The sequence below is a fragment of the Liolophura sinensis genome, chromosome 12 (genome assembly GCF_032854445.1).
Source record: "Liolophura sinensis isolate JHLJ2023 chromosome 12, CUHK_Ljap_v2, whole genome shotgun sequence".
In the NCBI taxonomy this organism is placed as follows: Eukaryota; Metazoa; Mollusca; class Polyplacophora; order Chitonida; family Chitonidae; genus Liolophura; species Liolophura sinensis.
The window spans coordinates 6,189,587-6,209,986 of record NC_088306.1 but is presented as its reverse complement, the minus strand read 5'-3'; the positions used below and the strand labels follow the sequence as shown (position 1 = coordinate 6,209,986).

Here is a 20,400-nt window from a genome sequence, read left to right as displayed (position 1 = left end):
ATATATATATATATATGTCCATTTTGGGATCCAGTCTAAAGGATTATTATCTCTGACACACATCTTTCCTCAGTAAAATGAAACAATTCCATACTAACTGATAACTCATACTTGACGTGACCCAGTCTTCTTAAGCCGTCTATGTTAATAGTAAGTCTTTAGTACAGCAGTGGCCGCAGTGCCTGCTAGCATGGTACACGATTAGAATACTGATGATTTCACTCTGTCTCCTAGAACATACCTTGTATCTTTCTATCATCATTGAAAACTGTTGACTGCTTCTCCTCGCATGATTCGCGTTCTTATTTGCGTACTCATACTTTACTTACAACTTTCTTAAGTGGTTTGTGTTATACTGTACGTCGTTTTGGGAATTGGCCGTGCAATTTTTCACCTGGAACGTCTTTATTGGTTGATGACTGGTACACGAAAATCTGTTTTGACGCATAAATTCCCTGGTTTCCTAAGCATAAGCTTGCTTACAATCGCCCGATTCAAGTACAGTTGAAGTAAGTGTACGTTAGCAGGTGAAGGTTGAAAATCTGTGTCCATCGGTACAACACACAAGTCGATGTAAAGGGAGACAACAACTGCCATTTAACTGGACACCACAGTTATCGCCCCTCTGCAGCTCTGAAAGACATTTTTATGTAGACTTAAAGCGAAAGTTTGCCTTGCATGCATGCATTTGTTAACAACAACATTGAAAACATTTCACCTGCTGAAAAGAAAGGCATGAAATGATTTCAAACCTTTCTTATAATTTTAGACACTTTGAAAACAAACTTTAATATTTAGGTATACCATGCATATGAAATACGCCATACATTTAGATATCTCCGCCATACGGGGTGATATCTCCACCATATGGGGTGATCTCTCCACCATACTGAGAGAGACTGCCCATGTTGCAGGGCCTTTCAAAAAATCGCCCATTTTTCAGAAAGAAACCCGTTGAAGATAATACTTCCAACTTTTTGATGTAAATAAAATATCTGGCCTACGGGTACTCAACCCCACACACATATACACCCTTGAAATATCAATTCCGTAAATTTACAAAGGCTTTTCACATATCCACGCAAAAATTAAACGGTAGCCATCTTAAATATTCTGATTTTGATTATCTTCTAAGCTCCATTACAAGAACTGCCTGCACATGTATCATCGGCCTCATGATTGTTATAATCATCGGTCTCATGGTTGTTATAATCATCGGTCTCATGGTTGTTATAATCATCGGTCTCATGATTGTTATAATCATCGGTCTCATGATTGAGACATCTCATGATTTATAATCATCAATACGTGTTAAGGGCACACGAATGTCAAGTCTACTTGTGCAAAAGACGTCCAGTTCGTACCCTGGTTTTAAAGATACTGTTTACTGACGAACAGTTTTGGATCTACAGTCCCCTGATTTCTTCTTACTATATATATGTATATTTTGGGCTTTTTGTCGTGCTTAACAATTTTTCAGTCATATGACGACGAGGATTCATTAGGTGTGTGTACATATATTGTGTCATCTTGAATTCATGCCGCTAAAGTGATGCTGCCACTGAAGTATTATGCCGAAGACACCAGACATGACATAACACCAAGTCACATTACACTGCACTGGGCCAACCAGTCCTGTTTCCCTCCTCTAACCTCTCAGTGTTGAGGGCCAAGCGGGTCAGCAACAAGTACCATTTTTAAGTCTTTGGTATGACCTTGACTGGGCTTGATCCCGGAATCTCCCGACTTCGAGGCGTACGCTCTAATCATTACTCCTTATTATAGGGTAATGCGTGGTAGAATTAAATTCAAACGTAGGCAAACACAGTTGTCTGATGATTTGATGATTTTATTGCCTATGACAAATGGGATCGGTACGAGAACGAGTAGTGAACATCAAAGGTTGGATTTATCATAAATATGACACGATCCGTTTTTACCTCCGGCAGTGAGGTTATGTGTTTGCTGGGGCTCAACACTGGTGTGTCAAGGTTATTCCCAAAAAAACCGCTTCACTCTAAGGTTCTTAAGTTATACAACGATTATAATTATCCTGTAAGTAAATATCGACAGAGTGTCCAATCGCAGACACTTTCTTCATAACTGTGTCTAACTCTGCTTTACACTGGGCTAGGGGTAGTACATTTATCATGCTGAATTAGACCACCATTTTGGATATAAGAGTAGGTGCAATCGAGCGGAACTAAGATATATATTTTGAACATCGACAACGTACAATTAACATTGTACACGAGTTGGATACCTATTTAGTTGATTCAATTGGACCAATACTTACGCTTTTCCATCATCACTGAGACCTGGTATGATTCACAACAGGCAGATAGGACAAGATCATTTAGTTGCACAGTCGGGGAAATTGCTGTGTTTAAATAGGTCCTTCTAGTTCTTTATGGCGGGGATGGGGGGGGGGACGGTTGTAATTGTTTTATAATTATTTTGCTGACAAGGCTTTCACCCAAAACACAAGAGGAATAAGTTATGAAGGAACAACTGTCTTTATTTCTCGCCCAAAGGAGATAGCCTGTGTACAGTTTAAGGCTGGGTCGGGTTCAGTTTGGAGGCGACGTGGTTGACCACGGTACCAGCGGCATTGGTCAAGGTGTTCACGATGCCATTCACCGGGTTGTGCAGGCTGGAAAACGTGTCCTCTGTAAAACAAACAGAACTAGTAAAACCTGAATTACTTCTCGTCATTTCTTTATTTACGTTATACATGAAGTACATTATCGTCTCAAACGTTTCATTTGATTGTGTGACGATTTATCGACATATTATATGTCTTTGTTCATTAAGTTACTAAACTGTTCTTTCATTTACTGATTGGACAACTAACAACAAGAAAAAGTATCTATATATACTATGTTTATGGTCCCGCTGCGCGATTCGTTCATAAAATAATTCTTATCTGGTACGTTGTAATATAGCGTGTCAGCACCTCACAACAACCCAGGAGGCTCTCATCAATGTGATCGCTGTGAGTTGAAGTCCAACTCAAATCAGTAAACTGAGGATTGTCGTGGGTTCCCCCCGGACTATGCCCGGTTTGCTCCCACAACAATGCTGGTTGCAGTCGTATAAGTGAAATATTCTTGAGTACAACAATCAAATAAATAAATGGATCAATTATATTTTGTCGTATGGTAAAATCTTTCATCCTTGCATGATTAATTACTCGTTTGATTATTCGTAATTTTATCGCACTATTCATTCAGAACTCATTTTAGTATGTTTAAGAAATTCTTGACCAGTGACCTCCAAATACTACGAACAAATGCTAACAACATCAAAGCAGTATTTTACCTAATTTTCCTAACGATGTTGTGTACCGCTATTTTGCTTACTATTACACTGTCGTCAATGTCCCATTTTTTTATGATTATAAAAATCACCAAAACTGAACAAATTACAACGGCGACATGGGACTTAGCTCTCTAAATACTTACGCATGACTTGCCCGACGGCGTCCTTGAGGGTGGCGAGGGCCTCCCCGGCGGTACTGGTAATGGTGCCCAGATGGGTCTTCAGGGTGTCCACGTGGGTCTGGAGCTTGGTTCCCAGCTCATTGACGGAGCCCTTCACGGCATTCATCAGGTTCGTGGCATGCTGTTTCAGAGTATTACCGGCTGTAGTCACCAACTGAGGAAGACACAGAGATTGAGTAATGAACTTATGCATCAATAATTGCAAGGCAAATCGTGTATGTGAAATGTTAAAAAAATTGATTTTTAGGCAAGAACTTATACGATTTAATTCAGTTTTATGAGTGACATGTTCGTGGGGGACTGAAAGTACTGATGTCTTTACCTGTGAAAAGATTCACTTCTTCTCGGTGATATTTTATTTTATTTATTTATGTGATTTTGTTTAAACATCATACTCAAGAACGCGATCGCGGTCGGCTGTATAGGCGGAGGACAACAGAGAGCCCGTGAACCATCGACTTTCGACAATTCAGTGACAAACTTTCCCCCAAGTAACGTACACAGAGGCACACTATGCTGGTGGAAGATTAGTGGTTTTCAACGAACATTTGACTGCGAAAGCGAGAATCGCTTATTGTTACCAACGTCCCACAAGCGGAATGAGTCGCTGTGAGAATACAGCTGTGTGAACTTACAGTCTTCAGGGAATCGATGTGGGGCTTGAAGAGGTCGGCCAGGGACTTTCCGATATTCGTTAGGCCCAGGTTGTCTAGGATTCCTCTCCTGCTGCCTCCGAGCAGAGGTTTCAGGAAGTTGCTGGCCTCTTCGACGGTCTTTCCCAGAAGGGTGTCGGCGATGGCGTTGTGGCCAGCTATAACAAACAGATCCGACTGTAGACGTTCTTCACTTAAGCAAGATACTATGTCTTGTTTCTTTTAACCAGTTGCCTATATTCAAGAATGTAAAAAATCAGTCATGCTCGCTACCAAACTTGCTTTTTGTTCCACGCCTGGATATGTCATACCTCTGTATTACTGCAAGGAATATGCAGAATATGCAGAATATTTTTCTTAATTCATGCTGTTAAACTCTACCAGTCTGGTTTCGATGGCAAGAACACATTGCCTCGGGTGACGTCGTATTTACTCAAGAATATTTCACTTAGACGACGGCGGCCAGCATCGTGGTGGGAGAAAACCGGACAAAGTCCGGCGGAATCTCCCGACCATCTCAAAGTTGCTGACGGATCAGTTCTCACTGTGTCATTTTGGTGTTATCCAGTGAAGAACGTCAACACAATACTTGTTTGAAGACCCTCAGCTGAAAATCTAAACACACATAATTTTTATTTGTTTACTGAAATGGTGATCTTCACCATACTGAAAATGTTTGTAATTAAAAACGCGTCAACCATATAAGCGAAATGAGCAATACTGCCTTTCGCCATATCATCAACAAACCTCATCTTTAAGTCACAGTCGAATCATCGAGAGATGGATTCCAGGATGTGATTTTGACTGGAAGAAAAAAGAAACCTTAAACCAAAGAGTTCACACACGATGCTGTTAGAAAGTTTTGCCTCTAATAAAGCAGCGTATGACTGGTGTCTTTTGCCATGCTCAAAAAATACTTCCTTGGCGGGAAGAAACCGGACAGAGCCCGGGAAAAACTACCGATCCTCCGCCCGTTGCTGGCAGACCTCCCTGACAACGATTATAATAAAGGAGTTAAGTTATAGGTTAAATTTGAAGACCGAACATACCAACGGTGTGTTCAATCTCTTCGATTAGGTTGCTGATGGGCTCGGTGAGGAAGGACAGGTTGGAGATCTTGCCCTGGATGGCAGACAGTTTGTTGAGAACGGTCCCGAACAGAGTCTTGAACTGAGTGACCTTGTTGGAGATGAATGATTCAACACCCTTGATGAAACCCGCAGCTTTCTGTATGAAGCTACGGAGAGAAAAGACCAGCGTTTTGGTCAACATCGGAAGGTAAGAACGTCATTTCTGTGTGCATTTCATGTGTGCGTAAAATTTACATATTTATTTATTTAACTTGAGTTTCACGTACTCAAGATTTTTTTTTTACTTCTACGACATCGGCCAGCATTATGGTGGGATGAGTCCCAACCATACCCGTGGGATATCCACAACCATCCACAGGTTAATATATATATATATATATATATATATATATATATATATATATATATATATATATATATATATATATATATAATCATATTTGATTGCCGGGTTTCCTCCCACCATAATGCTATCCGCCGTCGTAAGAGTGAAATATTCTTGAGTACGGCGTAAAACACCAATCAAATAAAATAAATAAATATATTTGATTGCTGTTTCGAGCAATCCTTCAGACTTTTTCACTGATAAGCTAACGATCAGTATTGTGGAAGCAACAGAGCTTTGATCAAAACTTCACGTAGTTTTTGAATAATGGTATTCAAGACCGATAAAACACGGTCACCTTGTACTCTAATTGTTCTTTACATCAGCCAGTCGTCGCTAATATAACTAAAGTGTTAGGTAAAAAACATTAAACATTAATCAAGATTAGGAAAGAAATAGCTCTATGGTGAAAATAGTCGGTTGAGCATCTTAACAAATTTGTTTCTAGAGCAGATAAGGGATTAATTCCATTTGTTTTGTATGGTACATCTTAAGGTACCATAGTTTACCACACAATCTTCCTTAAAAAGTGTGTATCACTGAAGACAGTGACCTTTTCTGGTTGATAACAAAGAACTTAAAGCATTAACGAATACGTGAGACAGATCGGTGGCCTATTGGTTGGAGCGACCGCCTCGAAGTCGGGGGGTCAAGGTTTGATACCAGGAATAAAATCCGGATCGGGTCATAGCAAAGACTTTTAAAATGGTGTTGTTGCCTCGCTTCGCGCTAGCACTGAAAGGTCAAAGCAAGACTTGCCCTCCCATAAGACGACCTATTATATGTAGACACACCTAATGACTCCTCGTCACCATATAATTGAAAAATTGTTAAGTACGACGTTTAACCCCATGCATACATACATACGAACTATGTGAAGACGATTTTACAGTTACTGTGTCGTTTCATCTGTATGACTCATAATCAAAAAATATTTAGTTTGAGAACTAAATGTACTTACTCAATCTCTCTCTTGCCTACGTTTCCCAAGTGGAGGAGAAGGTCTGTAAAAGTTCAATTTGATTTGAAGAGTTTTGAATGTTGGAAAATCTTGAAGACTTTATTAACTCTTTGATGAATTCAATAATTTCAGGGAAGCTAAAACAATCTTTTGTTTGTTTAGCTAATTTAAAATGACGGACTAAAAGAGGAAGTTTATTTCAACAAGTATAAGGACAATAACAATTTGTTTCGTTCTCCTGATGTCAACATTCGGTGTAGAATACAAGAAAATAAGCTGAAAACAATTAACAAACATGACGACAATTTACGGCCATCGCCGAAATGAAGTTGTATTCACCTTGTACAGTCTGAGACAGAAGATTCTTCCCGGTGGATTCCAGAGTGCTCAGAAGTTCTTCCCCAATGGGCTTCGCTGCCTGACCGATGTCGTGGCCGACGTCTTTAAAAAATTGACCGACTTTCCCCAGGAAGGCATCGCTTCCCGTAGCCAAGAAAAGGCAGGTCGTCAAGGCAATGAACAACTTCATCGTTGTGTTTTAAGAAGTACCTAGAAGTAAAGGCGACAGAAATATAAATAATTACTGATGGCAATTCCATCAAGGTCGCCGAGTTATCTTTTGTACATGACAACCATAATTCTTGCTCTGTGTGCATGTTATTTATCCCTCACCCTTCTAGGTACTTTAGTGGCAACAAAGTATCCACATGGTTTTGAATTTAAAGTAGTGCATGAAGTTCTTTTAACATGATTTGCTTTTCGCTAATATAATCACTAAGAAAGAGAACGGTTATTTTATGCGTAATGTCGGTGGGTTTTTTATTAATCGGCTATTCTGTGATTGATTCACCCATGAAAAATTTCTGCAGTCGTAAAAGTAAATTAATCCTGAGTACCTCGATAAAGACTAATAAATAAACCGAAAAAATGAAATCATACTTTTATCCATTCTTTTCTACATAAATTCATCACATCAAACAATGAAGTATAGATCACTTTAAAGAAACACACGAGTTTAAGTCCTCATGCTATACTCGGCGTATTACCAGCAACCTGCGGATGGTCGTGGGTTTCCACCTGGCTCTGCCCGGTTTCCTCCCACCATAATGCTGGCCGCCGTCGTATAAGTGAAGTATTCTTGAGTTTGGCGTAAAACAGCAATCAGATAAATAAATGGTCGTGGGTTTCCACATGGCTCTGCCCGGTTTCCTCCCACCATAATGCTGGCCGCCGTCGTATAAGTGAAGTATTCTTGAGTATGACGTAAAACAGCAATCAAATAAATAAATAAATTACTTGGCGTATGTTGCCTTTCTCTTCCGACGTACGTGGTAAGGTCAGTCAGTAACCTGCGGATAGTCGTGAGATGTTATTTAGTGCGGCGCAAAGGGTCAATCAAATACGTATATAAGAAAACACATTATAGCAAACCGCTGATTGCAATATAAGTTTGGGGTTTTCGTTCACATTACATGTACTTGTCGATTACATTTTCCCCGTTGCACACATGTGCAATAGGAAATGTCAAACGTTAAGACAACCCTCTCCATGTTTTGCTGTTGGACTTTCCCATAAGCGACGTACAAATATGCACACCGTTTTGATGGAAGACAAGTGGCCTTCGGCGAATTATAAAGTGAGCGGGAGCATCGTCGACGGCTGATGTTGCCACTAACAGTGAAAGCAGCGGTATACACATATTCGCCCCATTTGTTCCGGTGACTGTAAGACTGAAAAGCCCGTTACCGCACGGATATACTGCCATACATACAAAGCATAAACGAGAAATGTTACCCACCTTACTGAGACTCTCTGATGACCGAATCTGGTTACCAGTTAACGCGATATCATATATACCGTTTTGGCGCGTGTGACCCCGTCTTGAACTACAAGTCAACTGACATACAGCAGCGCCATCCAATCATATTAGGTGTAAACACCAAAAAGGACGTACCTTCTGTCACGTTACACCCCCCCTGGTCATTGCGTCAGACTATACTTTTATCAATGTCTTATTTCTTCGAGATGCAGTTAATCATGATTTCTCGTGCCAGCACGGCGAGATCATGCGTGACGTTATAGCTGACAGCGTTACTGACTGGCACAAGGTTCGATGTAATCTTGTACGTAGTAGTCATATTTTTATCTCGCTGATTATTCTTCCAGTTTGGTTATCAGATGCCATATTTCCAGGGCACAAAACGATCAGCTGAGTGGCGATTTAAAGCGGACTTGTTAAACTACATGTACAATAATCATACTGTCATCAGTGAATTCTTGCACACGTTTTTTTTTTTTCTTTTTTTTTTTTGGCCGATTTTAATAAGCTTTCATTTTCTTTATCTGTTGTGGAAAACACCAGAAATATAGCGTTGATCCCTAATTATTTATTCATTCTATGCTTAACATAAGTTTATTCATTTATTTCTTTCACCTTTGTGAAATGCCATACTAAGAATTTCTCACTCGTGCGGTGGTCATGGTTTTATGGTTGGAGGGATCCGGAGCACCTAGGTTAAACCACTAACCTTTTAATAGCAACTTAATGACAAGGCATGAATATCACACATGTATGCGCAGACCTTAAACGGAAGACAAAGAGTTACACGCGCTTTATCCTCCGCTTTATTCTCCAACGCTCGACAAACAACAAGAGGGGAAAACTGCAAAACTTCCCTGCTCAAGGGCAGGATTGAAACGACGGACTGGACGACGAGCAAAATAATCACATTGTCACGGCCTGCTCAACAGCTTTATTTATTTATTTATTTATTTGATTGGTGTTTTACGCCGTACTGAAGAATATTTCACTTATACGACGGCGGCCAGCATTATGGTGTGAGGAAACCGGTCAGAGCCCGGGGGAAACCCAGGACTATCTGCAAGTTGCTGGCAGACCTTCCTACATACGGCCGGAGAGGAAGCCAGCATGAGCTGAGACTTGAACTCACAGCGGCCGCATTGGTGAGAGGCTCCTGGGTCATTACGCTGCGCTAGCGCGCTAGCCAACTGAGCCAGGGAGGCCCCTCAACAGCTTTAGAATATGTAACTACGGCCCATCGAGAAGTTAAAGTGCATTTCCTATTGGTTATTAAATACAACCCCTTTCCAGCAAAAAATGCAACCTTTATTGTTTTCCTTTCGTTCTTTACTTAGACTGTGTTGTTAACATTAGATTGATTGGTTGTTTGTTAGCTGTAGACTGATTGGTTGTTTGTTAGCTGTACACTGACTGGTTGACTGATTGGTGTTTATCTCCAAACTTGAAATTATTTCATAAATATATCGCAAAAAGCCGGAGTAAACCATTGACCTCTGGCAAGTGGCACTGAATAACGTATTAAAGGTGGAGAAAACATAAAAATGACATAAAGTTCAGATGAAAGAGTGCGGAAATTTATTCCTACATGTGGAGAAAAAGACACTTGAAAATAATTTTTGTATGGTGGGTATTTTGGACCAACTTTTGGTATTTATAGTCTTTGTTTAATGATGTCATAAATGAGGATGTAACACAGGTTTAATAAATATTTTTGCACTAGAATTTGTTCTTTACAGCTAACAAATGTATTAAACTTCAATTTGGATCATACTTATATTTTTAATATGTTCATAAGTATTATCATAATTTAGGTTAAATGCATATGTTTCGATCTAAACCAAAAATCTACATTCAAATAAATTTATTAGACAAGTATCACATCCTTATTTAGGCCATTATTATGCAAGAACGATAAGTACCAAAAGTTGGTCCCAACTACCACCATACAAAAATATTTATAAAATCAAAAAAAAAAATATTAAAGAGCATACTTGCAAATAAGTTTTGACGATCTTTCATCTGATTTTGGCATCATTTTCATGTTTTCATCTCCTAAGAAGGCTTGCTTTCTTCAACGAACTTATGTAAAACCAACTGAGGGGCACCCCGAGCGCTGTCGAATGCTTTGTGGCATGAATTCTCCCAGAATAATATATCTAATTAAAAACACAACATGATGCACTTTGCGAGTTTAGTTCTCTATCGTGAAAGCTTAAATGTGTAAAAAGTTTCCAAGAACGCTGTAAATGATATATAAAAAATTGAAGGATGGTATTCTTTAAACGATGCAAATCCATAATCTTGCGCTGAATCCTTTCTAGTGCAAACCCCACTGTGCGCAAGGTATGATAAGTGGTACATGCGTAATATTTGTACGTGGGTACATTTAATAAACAGAAATAAAACCGAACCAGATGACAAAAACCTTTTTAAAAAGCTCCTAAAATGATAACATTATAGATTTTTCATCTATCTTCGATAACCGATGAGCCCTTGAGTGTGGACTTAGATCCTTTGGATGTTCGTTAAATCTTACTCATGCCCAATCCCGGTTACTGTGCGAGGTATATAAATCGACAATGAACTAAATGGCTTTATGTTAAATGGGACATAATTAATAACCTAAAATGATTATTCGAATGTAAGCGTCAAGTTCGACATTCGTATAGCACTCATAAACCATAAAGGAGTGTTCCAAGCTGAAAATCCGAAGACTCACTTTCAAAACGTCAAGAAGCACGGCATCTGTTGATTTATTTATGTATTTGTTTGATTGGTGTTTTACGCCGTACCCAAGAATATTTCACTTATACGACTGCAGCCAGCATTATGGTGGGAGAAAACGACATCAGTTGTCAAAGGACTGTATATCAATATTAAGTGAATAAGGCAAGTACCACCAAAGACAAGAATACAGTGTACTGAGAATTTTCAACAGGGATGACAGTCAATATTCCCCAGGTAGGTATGACCTCCACAACAAGTTTCCAAATCGAGTCCGTTAATAATCGTCAGGCTCAATACACATACAAGCCCATGTTCGCCAGTTGAGCTTTGAGGGTAACTGTTCATTTATTTGATTGGTGTTTTACGCTGTACGCAAGAATATTTCTTTTATGCGACGGCGGCCAGCATTACAATGGGAGGAAATCGGAGACCATTCGCAGGTTGGTGGCAGACCTTCCCACTTGTAATGTGTTGATATAATCTACATGAATATTTATACATCTAATCAGAGTATAACCATCTCACCTCTATAACAAAAGCTTTAACCAGCACATGACCATTTATTCTAAAATCTCTTTATTGTTCTCCCGTGATGTTACATGTGGAATGATCAGATTAGATCGCTTCCGTGTTTAGGACTGTGTGGGGGTGAGTTTGGACGAGACGTGGTTGACCACGGTACCAGCGGCATTGGTTAGGGTGTTTACGATGCCACTCACCGGGTTGTGCAGACTGGAGAACGTGTCCTCTGTCAAACAAACAAAGATACTGGAATAAAATCTCATGAACAGTAAGACAAAAAAACTGCACGTATACGATGACTTCATATACCTTTGTGCCCACTAATTACACTACCAGGAAGGCATGACCAAACATTTACTTCAACGACGGATGCCCGCATTATGGTAGGAGGAAAGTAAATAGAGCCCGAAGGAAACCATCGACCATCTTCATGATGCTGGAAGACCTTACCGGGCACATCCAAAACAGAATGAGGTATTCCATGTTTCTTTTGCTCATTGGTCCCGTAAATAATGAAAATGATAGATTTTCTCCATCTGACTTCTGCCCTTATAGACTGCTTTAAAGCCGCGAAATATTTTCCATTCTCCTCAATCATTTAGTCTTCTTAAAACGATTTCTATATTTTCTCAAACAAAATTTTGAAATGCGATAGTATAAGAAATTGTTCATAGAATTCTATTCATAAAATTATGGATCACTTTATCAGTCACAGCCGTCATTTAGTTCGTCAAATATGTGGAAACTGAGTGAAAAAATTGAAAGCAACTTTTTACACCTTTAAGCAGGTTTACTTGCACATGACACATTCATGTTTGTTGACCGTTATTACGTCAGCTTAACTCTATTCCATCATCATTCACATTTTTACAACCGAGAACAATCAACATCAACTGGAGTAATTTTATGAATAGTATATTTGTTTCTTGGCAGACTTACGCATGACTTGTCCGACGGCGTCCTTGAGGGTGGCGAGGGCCTCCCCGGCGGTACTGGTGATGGTGCCCAGATGGGTCTTCAGGGTGTCCACGTGGGTCTGGAGCTTGGTTCCCAGCTCGTTGACAGAGCCCTTCACGGCGTTCATCAGGTTCGTGGCATGCTGTTTCAGGGTATTACCAGCAGAGCTCACCAGCTGAGGACAGAGACCACTTTAAAATTGACCTAATTGTTTATTGATTGATTGGTGTTCACGTCATACTTAAGAATTCTCCACAAAAAACGGCGGCCAGCTATATGGATGGAGGAAGTATTAATATTAGGTATTATCAATTTAAGAAAAAGCTCAAAAACATGTCGTTTGTGATAGAAATCATCTTGTCATACATATATGTCACCAGAAGTGTCACCATTTATTCCCATAATTTTAAAGCAACTCTAGACTGTTATATGTAACTTGATTAACAAATCTAAAGCTCCGTCCAGACCATCCTATATCACTCAACTTTTGTTGACTCAACAAGAGTCAACAAGTTGAGCCCTGTTTGAGCAGTCTGGACGGGTTCTTCAAATCATTCAACAACACTCAATACCATCCAACATTGCTGAATCGGAAATGTGCATGTGTATTTTTTGTCAACAAACTGAGTCACGTTGAGTGAATGTAGACAATCAGTGCGCGTGTAGACATAATGCGGCCATCATAAGGCAAGTGACCAGAGCAAAATGGCGGTACCAAAGGCGAAAGAGAAATAGGTCTCACAATGAGACAGTTTCGTTCATACAGGGGTATGAAAAATACCCTTACTTGTACAACACTCTGTCTAAGGATGATAGAGATATCATTGTGTCTCATGCACTGGAGAGAAAGAAGTTTGGTAAAAAAATTACAGCTTAATACACGACAACAGCGTTGAACAACGTTGACCGATCTGATTTGTAGTGTTGACGGGACACTTAACGTAACTCAACAGCATTCAACTTGCTGTTGAGCCAACAAAAGTTGAACGATGTTGAATAGTCCTGGACGGGGCTTAATAAACACCTTCCATCCTCGCAATCAACGAGTAAATTATTTTTAAATTATTATTATTTACTTTAACTTCGACATGCGTTAGCATTTTTCATGTCTGTAAAGCGACCGCAAAAAATATGCTTACATTCTGAGAACAGAAAACACAAATTATATTCGATCTCAAAAGCTTTTGCCATAATTGCATAATTGCGGAGTTGACATTAATTCCTGCCAATTTTATTATGGACCTCTAGAATATTGACATAAAGAGACAAGCGTTGTAAAAAAATCCGTATGGTAAAACACTATTCACTCACAGTCTTGAGGGAATCGATGTGGGGCTTGAACAGGTTGGCCAGGGACTGTCCGATCTGGTTGAGGCCCAGGTTGTCTAGGATTCCTCTCCTGCTGTCGCCGAGAAGAGGTTTCAGGAAGCTGTGGGCCTCCTCGACGATCTTTCCCAGAAGGCTGTCAGCGATGGCATTGTGGCCAGCTGCAGAGGAAATAGAAACGTTTCGGACATGATAGATTGTTTTGTTTGTTCCTTAACGCCAAACTTAAACTTTATCTGCTGTATGCGACTTGTCTATAATGGGCCTCGAAAACGCCATTGCCAGACGTAAGCCATCGTCTTTGGTCAAGTTATACTTACGAACTTTCTCACCGGTGCCACAAGTTCTATTGGCGAAAGGCAAGCTAATAGTATCCTCAGCCCAGTCAGCTGTTCATTAGCACCAAGGTGTCCAGAAGAGTAAAAACAGAGAATTCCCTCTTTCCCTCTTTGAGAATGTTATCTATTTACTTCGTTCATTTTGTTGGTGTTTTACGGCGTTTCACTTATACGATGTTTCACTTATAAAACAGCGGGTGGGATTGTGGTGGTAGGTCACCGGGTACAGCCCAGCGGAATCCCACCATCATCCGCAGGTTGAGAATTATATTGAATCTTCGTGGCATGTGGCATAACGATTGAAAGGCATGTAGTTTTATGGCATAATTTACATCCTGAAAAACATAAGACACATAAAAATGTCAAGTTTTAAGACAGTAAACCAGTCAGTCTTAAACATACCGACGGTGTGTTCAATTTCTTCGATCAGGTTGTTAATCGGCTCGGTGAGGAAGGACAGGTTGGAGATCTTGCCCTGGATGGCAGACAGTTTGTTGAGAACGGTCCCGAACAGAGTCTTGAACTGAGTGACCTTGTTGGAGATGAATGATTCAACACCCTTGATGAAACTCTCAGCTTTCTGGATGAGACTGCCAGGATAAATATCAACAGGTTCTTTTGATAATTATATGTTATTCGCGTGTTGAGTCCATATAAGAGACCGTATTCTTGAGTCAACAAAAGTTTAACGATGTTCTCAATACGAGGATAACGATTTTCTCCCTACAATATCTAACAAAAGGAAAGCCAGTCTGTAAATATGTAAAGTTCAGCTGATAAAAATCATTCTACTAGCTATGTCGACTACAGACAGTGCTGGTATTGTGACGTGGCGTCAAAAGGAGGCGCCATGGAATGCCGCCAGCCGTTGCAGTAATTTACCTGCCTGGGGTATAAATTTAGCGTCACATAAAAAAATGACGTCAGCCTGCGCAGCTGAATTACTGGGCAAGGTCTAAATCTCATAGATCCCTTCTGGCCGTGGCCTGCAGCTCTGACAAGTGCATGACAACATTTTAACCCGTCTCATCAGCCAATGGCAATCGAGAATTACGATGAAGGGACATATTTTTTACATGAGGTGAGTAGCAATGAATGCGCACAAGATAACATCAGATTTATCATTCTGCAAACATCCGATTTACTTTTTATGATGAGAGCTTCAAATTCGAACCGTGTAAAGCTTTTATTTGAACATTTGTTAACAATACATAGACATTGGGACCAAATGTTGGCTTGCATACTTCAGTCTTCGCCTTCTGTCAGTCATTATATCAAAATTTGTGTTGGGAGTATTTGAGTAAAAGTGGGCCTTGACACGATGCACTCAAAATTGTCTGGATAACAAGTGGAATAAACATTTTAAATATTGACGCCGAGACTTGATATTGCAACTTTGCGTTCTACTTTGGCTACAGTTGTATATCGGATTTTGTATCTACTTATTAAACTCATTAAAACTGCAACACTGGGTTACATATCTGAGTGTGGTCCAGAAGTAACGATGATTGGGGAACATTTTAGTGAGCCTGTATCATTTCGATGACCACATTCATGTGTCATAAACAAGTTGAATATAGAATGCAATCAGAGCACTACTTACTCAGTTTCTCTCTTGCCTACATTTCCCAGGTGAAGAAGAAGATCTGAAAAATGTCGATGGCTCATGTAAGCGGATTAGTTAGGACAAAGGCAATTATTTCTTTTTGTAAATTTGATAACTAAAGAGGTTTCTCCGGGGGGAAAAAACGATCACCGCCTGTATATTCGAATTTTCGCTGTTATTTCACAATAGCCCAAACAATTACCTTTCAGAAATCATTAACATCGTCTGTGCACATTACCACTCAAAATCGGTGATACGGTTTCTCAACTTTGTAACACTATAAAGAGCACATGTTCGATATCAGCGGACAGGTAATAATTTGACATATTCGTGCCAAATACTATTTGATTACCGAATACGGAAAAATATATATCTTCTGTAGGTCTATAGACTCTTGAAGTCTGGAACAAAATAAAAATAATAGAAACTGCGTGTTAGTATTGAGAGAACACAACACCAACACAATATGATAACGAAGAACAGAAGTTGATACTGACCTTGTACAGTCTGAGACAGAAGGCTCTTTCCTGTGTTTTCCAATGTTCCTAACAACTCTTCCCCGATTGGCTTGGCGGCCTGGCCGATGTCGTGACCGAGATCTTTGAAGAAATCCCCGACATGTCCCAGAAAAGCATCACTTCCCGTAGCCAAGAAAAGGCAGGCCGTCAAAGCAATAAACACCTTCATCCTAGTGTGGTTATCTGTAAAGAAAAGCGTAAAAGTTGTCTATAATTTTGAGTAAAAGTCAAACTGTATATGTGTGAAGACCGCGTTAATATAATACACGCAATTCCCACTTTAGTAGACAGACATGTGATCGTTTGATTACGAAATCCTGCAGTTTTGCAAGTTCAAATATTTTCCAGCAAGAAATTCAATGACAATATACAGATATCCAACAAAGTATTTGAATGGTGGTTTCTAAATACAAACACAAGTATTTTTCCCAATAACTGTTCAAGGAATGCCTCACTTACCTGACTTGAGACTCACTGTGACCGAATCTGAAGGCCAAGGATAAGGACGTCTTTTATAAGCACCTTCTGATCTCCGTATTAATACGTGTGACCCGTTTTTGACCTAACAGGTGACTGATTGAAAGCACAATTAACCAATCGGGTCACGTTTTCATGGCAAACGTTAAATCTTAGGGGTAACAGGATGGCACCCTGACGAACACCACCTATCACGTGCTTCGTGTTTTGTTTTTGTCAATAGATGTAGACTTTAATCAGTTTTAACATACATAAATCTTAAAATAGATGTGAATTCCTAAAAAGAAAGTTAATTGCAAAATGGCCAGAGGATTTCAAAGGCTGGTCATTTTAATCCAATCCATTGGCGAAAAGATTGTTAGTCAGATGTTAGATGTACAACCACCGATAAATAAAAGTATGTTTCTTTCCAGTTTTTCTGTTAAGTGTAATTAACATTGTTAGCAAAACTGTTTTCATCATTTGGAATCTTTTAGGACCAGAAAGTATTTGACATGAAATTAACCAAGATTTAAGTTGACTTTAATACAAGTATCATCGTAAATATGTGACACATAGTTTTCGCCTGCGTAGTTTATGTGTTAGATTTTTTATTAATATATGATGCGTTTACACACAATATCCATAGCATGTTCATCAGTCCTACATGTTCAGTACCGAAATTATTACATCCTTATAAACAGTTTTTTTTTTTATAATTGTCAAAGCGTTGCAAATAAAATAAAGCAGCTGTCATAACAGGCAATAGTTATTTCGGTCAAATATATTACAGTTTGGACAAACGGTAACTGTAGTCAAACTATGCAGACAGACCGTAATGTTTTAAGGAGCTTATGAAGATGTAGTAAAAAATCCGCAGCTTGTGCAGGTTGCTATTTGTTTTTATTTATTTATTTATTTGAATGGTGTTCACGCCGTACTCAAGAATAGTCTACTGAAGCGATGGCAGTCAGCATTATGGTGGAAGGAAACCGAGCGGACCACGGGTGAAACTCACGCCAGTATAAATATAACGATTACTGTCATCGTTATATGCAGTTTGTTATATCACGACCATCACCAGGTTGCTGCCACACCTTCCACGTACGGAAGAAGAAGACACCAACATAAGCTGGACTTTGACTTGAACAGCCAGCGCATTGGTCAGATGCTCTTGAGTCATTGCGCTGCGGCTAATCACCACGTCGGACCCTTCATGCTGTTGTGCAACACCCGTCAATACCTGTGGTTGACCAGTCAAGTGGAAATTGAACTCCGTGGTTGTAATATATGGTTTTTACTTCGTCACATATTCAGTTTAATTCAAAACTGTGATTTTATTAACGGGTGGATTCTCATATACCTCAAAATAGCTATCAAACTGGAGCTCGCAGAGATACCACTGTAAGAATTAAATCCTGTTGCCTGTCAGTATTTCCTACCACTTTTGAGGAAGACTTTTCTTCTAAACACCATCCAAGTTAACCTGCACATGTATGAGATCGTGAGTATGTCTTACAAATCCAGGATGGTTACCTGTCCCAGTTTCGAAAGATAACGGCGAGTTCACCATTGGAACTAAGGCAAATTCGTGTTCTGGCTAACTATTTTTAAGTTATCTCAACACATATTTAATAGATAGCAATATGCGTTGGCACGAGCTAAAGTTTGCAAAACAAAAATAACTCAACCTTCTTATCACCACAACTGTTAGCATGTGCGAAGTAATGAGCGTTTTATTATTTGACAAATAACAAGTACAAGAGAAACTGAATGTGTGTATTATTTTCTTGGCTTACTCTATATATACTGTTGTACATGGAATTACATGTAGATATTCCTGTGACTCATATGTTATATGGTCAAAGGGCGGTCATCATATATGGGTGAATTCTTTTTGGTGTAGGTTTTATTTGCACACAAACGTAATGTTGCCGCCCAACAATAGGTTAAGTAACATGTGCAGTGCACTTCACGCAGAGATATCTGTAAGCAGACATCCCACAAACGTTCCACAAATGGGGATGTTATTTCGGCTCCCAGTGGTATCGCCATGATGGATGTAAGAAAAGTCGTAATCAAAGTGCAAATGAGATACATATCTCGGTTATTAAACATTATCTACCCGATTTTCCGTCTTCCCGGCTTGACTGCAAACTGTTGACTTAACTAAAAACTGCTTCTCTTTATAGCACTCGCATTTTAAGTCCATCTTTAGGTCTTTTGGAGTTTATATTTTGCTACTATACACGTAGATTATTCACTATGTTTGGCCATTGGCGCACCTAAGTCTTTTCTGACCCAGGTATAATCTTAAAACTATTCCGTTAAACATAATGCTACATTTGTACAAGTGGGAGTACATTACATTATATTATTGCGACATAATACTACACCTTGGAAACAATAGTTATCCTGACAGAAGAATTCAGTTCGATCAACAACCATACACATAGTCATACAGACAGCCATGCACGTAGTCATCGACATAGCCATGCACGTAGTCATCGACATAGCCATGCACGTAGTCATACACGTAGTCATACAGATAGCCATGGACGTAGCCATGCAAGTAGTCATACACGTGGCCACGCCCGGTGCCAAGGAGCGTGTAAATTGCTACAATTTAAGCATTTGCATGAACAGTTAGTATAAAACCCTAACTGAGGTAAATCGACCAGTTACCGGTTACATGTGTCCAAAGAACGGTCTGAGATCTAAGCAATTCATACTTTTATAAAATTTGCTTTGCATCAACAGCACCCTTTGAATCAACCTATCATATACATATATTGTACAGAACCAATCTCCAGTGATTTATTTATTTGATTTTACGCTGTCCTCAAGAATATTTCACTTGCACGACGGCGACAAGCATTATGGTGAGAGGAAATCGAGCAGAGCCCTACGGAAAACCATGACCAACCGCAGGTTGCTGCAAGACTTTTCCATTTACGACCGGACAGGAAGCCAGCATAAACTGGACTCAAACTCACGGCGACTGCATCAAGTGATAGCAGAAGCGGTGAAACCATGGTTAGTCAGGAATCTAGCCTACATTCTTTGGTTAAATATTACACACAATAAATATAACTTCAACCCTGATGTTTTTTGTTTGATCTAACAAAGCCAATGCCTCCTACGGCGAGCGCACGTGTATTTTATTTACGATTACTTTAAAAAATGAAACAATGAAGACAAGAGTACAATTTTATACGTAGAGCCTACATGTATGAATCATTCTCTTGATTGAGATTTGCAATTTTTTGTAGTCTTTACGCAAGTCAAAAACATTTAATACCCATGTCCCAATAAATTTCAAGGGAAACTCAAAACGTCTGCTACGGAAGTACAGAAGTGGTCGCTCGATTCAAATTTAACAGTGAGTAAAAAACACATGTGGCTGCCACTATGATCAGCGATGAACACAAAGCCAATCATTTCTTTACTATCCAATGTAATATTTACAAAATGATTAGTGCAATTAACCAAGGTGTAAATCAAATATTAGCCAACGTTAATTAATTCTGCATTA

General features: G+C 39.4%; 2 protein-coding genes across 2 annotated transcripts; both read right to left on the bottom strand.

Moving 5' to 3' along the window:
- Positions 1 to 2,493: 2,493 nt before the first annotated feature.
- LOC135479542 (uncharacterized) lies at positions 2,494 to 8,480 on the bottom strand. The gene is made up of 7 exons (XM_064759422.1): positions 8,392 to 8,480; positions 6,933 to 7,142; positions 6,594 to 6,636; positions 5,206 to 5,393; positions 4,139 to 4,314; positions 3,465 to 3,657; positions 2,494 to 2,669 (listed from the first exon to the last, which is right to left on the bottom strand). Exons 2-7 carry the CDS (start codon positions 7,120 to 7,122, stop codon positions 2,554 to 2,556), a joined length of 906 nt encoding a protein of 301 aa, XP_064615492.1. The 5' UTR covers positions 7,123 to 7,142; positions 8,392 to 8,480; the 3' UTR covers positions 2,494 to 2,553.
- Positions 8,481 to 11,720: 3,240 nt separating this feature from the next.
- LOC135479543 (uncharacterized) lies at positions 11,721 to 16,880 on the bottom strand. The gene is made up of 7 exons (XM_064759423.1): positions 16,869 to 16,880; positions 16,389 to 16,592; positions 15,889 to 15,931; positions 14,688 to 14,875; positions 13,933 to 14,108; positions 12,604 to 12,796; positions 11,721 to 11,890 (listed from the first exon to the last, which is right to left on the bottom strand). Exons 2-7 carry the CDS (start codon positions 16,576 to 16,578, stop codon positions 11,775 to 11,777), a joined length of 906 nt encoding a protein of 301 aa, XP_064615493.1. The 5' UTR covers positions 16,579 to 16,592; positions 16,869 to 16,880; the 3' UTR covers positions 11,721 to 11,774.
- Positions 16,881 to 20,400: the final 3,520 nt, after the last annotated feature.

What these genes read in the sequence shown, in the direction of transcription:
- LOC135479543 (XM_064759423.1), bottom strand. Translation starts at nt 16,578, where the DNA reads ATGAAGGTGTTTATTGCTTTGACGGCCTGCCTTTTCTTGGCTACGGGA. An exon ending in AGAAATTGAACACACCGTCG is followed by an intron (nt 14,109 to 14,687) that starts GTATGTTTAAGA and finishes TTTCCTCTGCAG; the next exon opens with CTGGCCACAATGCCATCGCT. An exon ending in ACATCGATTCCCTCAAGACT is followed by an intron (nt 12,797 to 13,932) that starts GTGAGTGAATAG and finishes CTCTGTCCTCAG; the next exon opens with CTGGTGAGCTCTGCTGGTAA.
- LOC135479542 (XM_064759422.1), bottom strand. Translation starts at nt 7,122, where the DNA reads ATGAAGTTGTTCATTGCCTTGACGACCTGCCTTTTCTTGGCTACGGGA. An exon ending in GTAGGCAAGAGAGAGATTGA is followed by an intron (nt 5,394 to 6,593) that starts GTAAGTACATTT and finishes TTCTCTCCGTAG; the next exon opens with CTTCATACAGAAAGCTGCGG. An exon ending in CGCCGTCGGGCAAGTCATGC is followed by an intron (nt 2,670 to 3,464) that starts GTAAGTATTTAG and finishes TTTGTTTTACAG; the next exon opens with AGGACACGTTTTCCAGCCTG.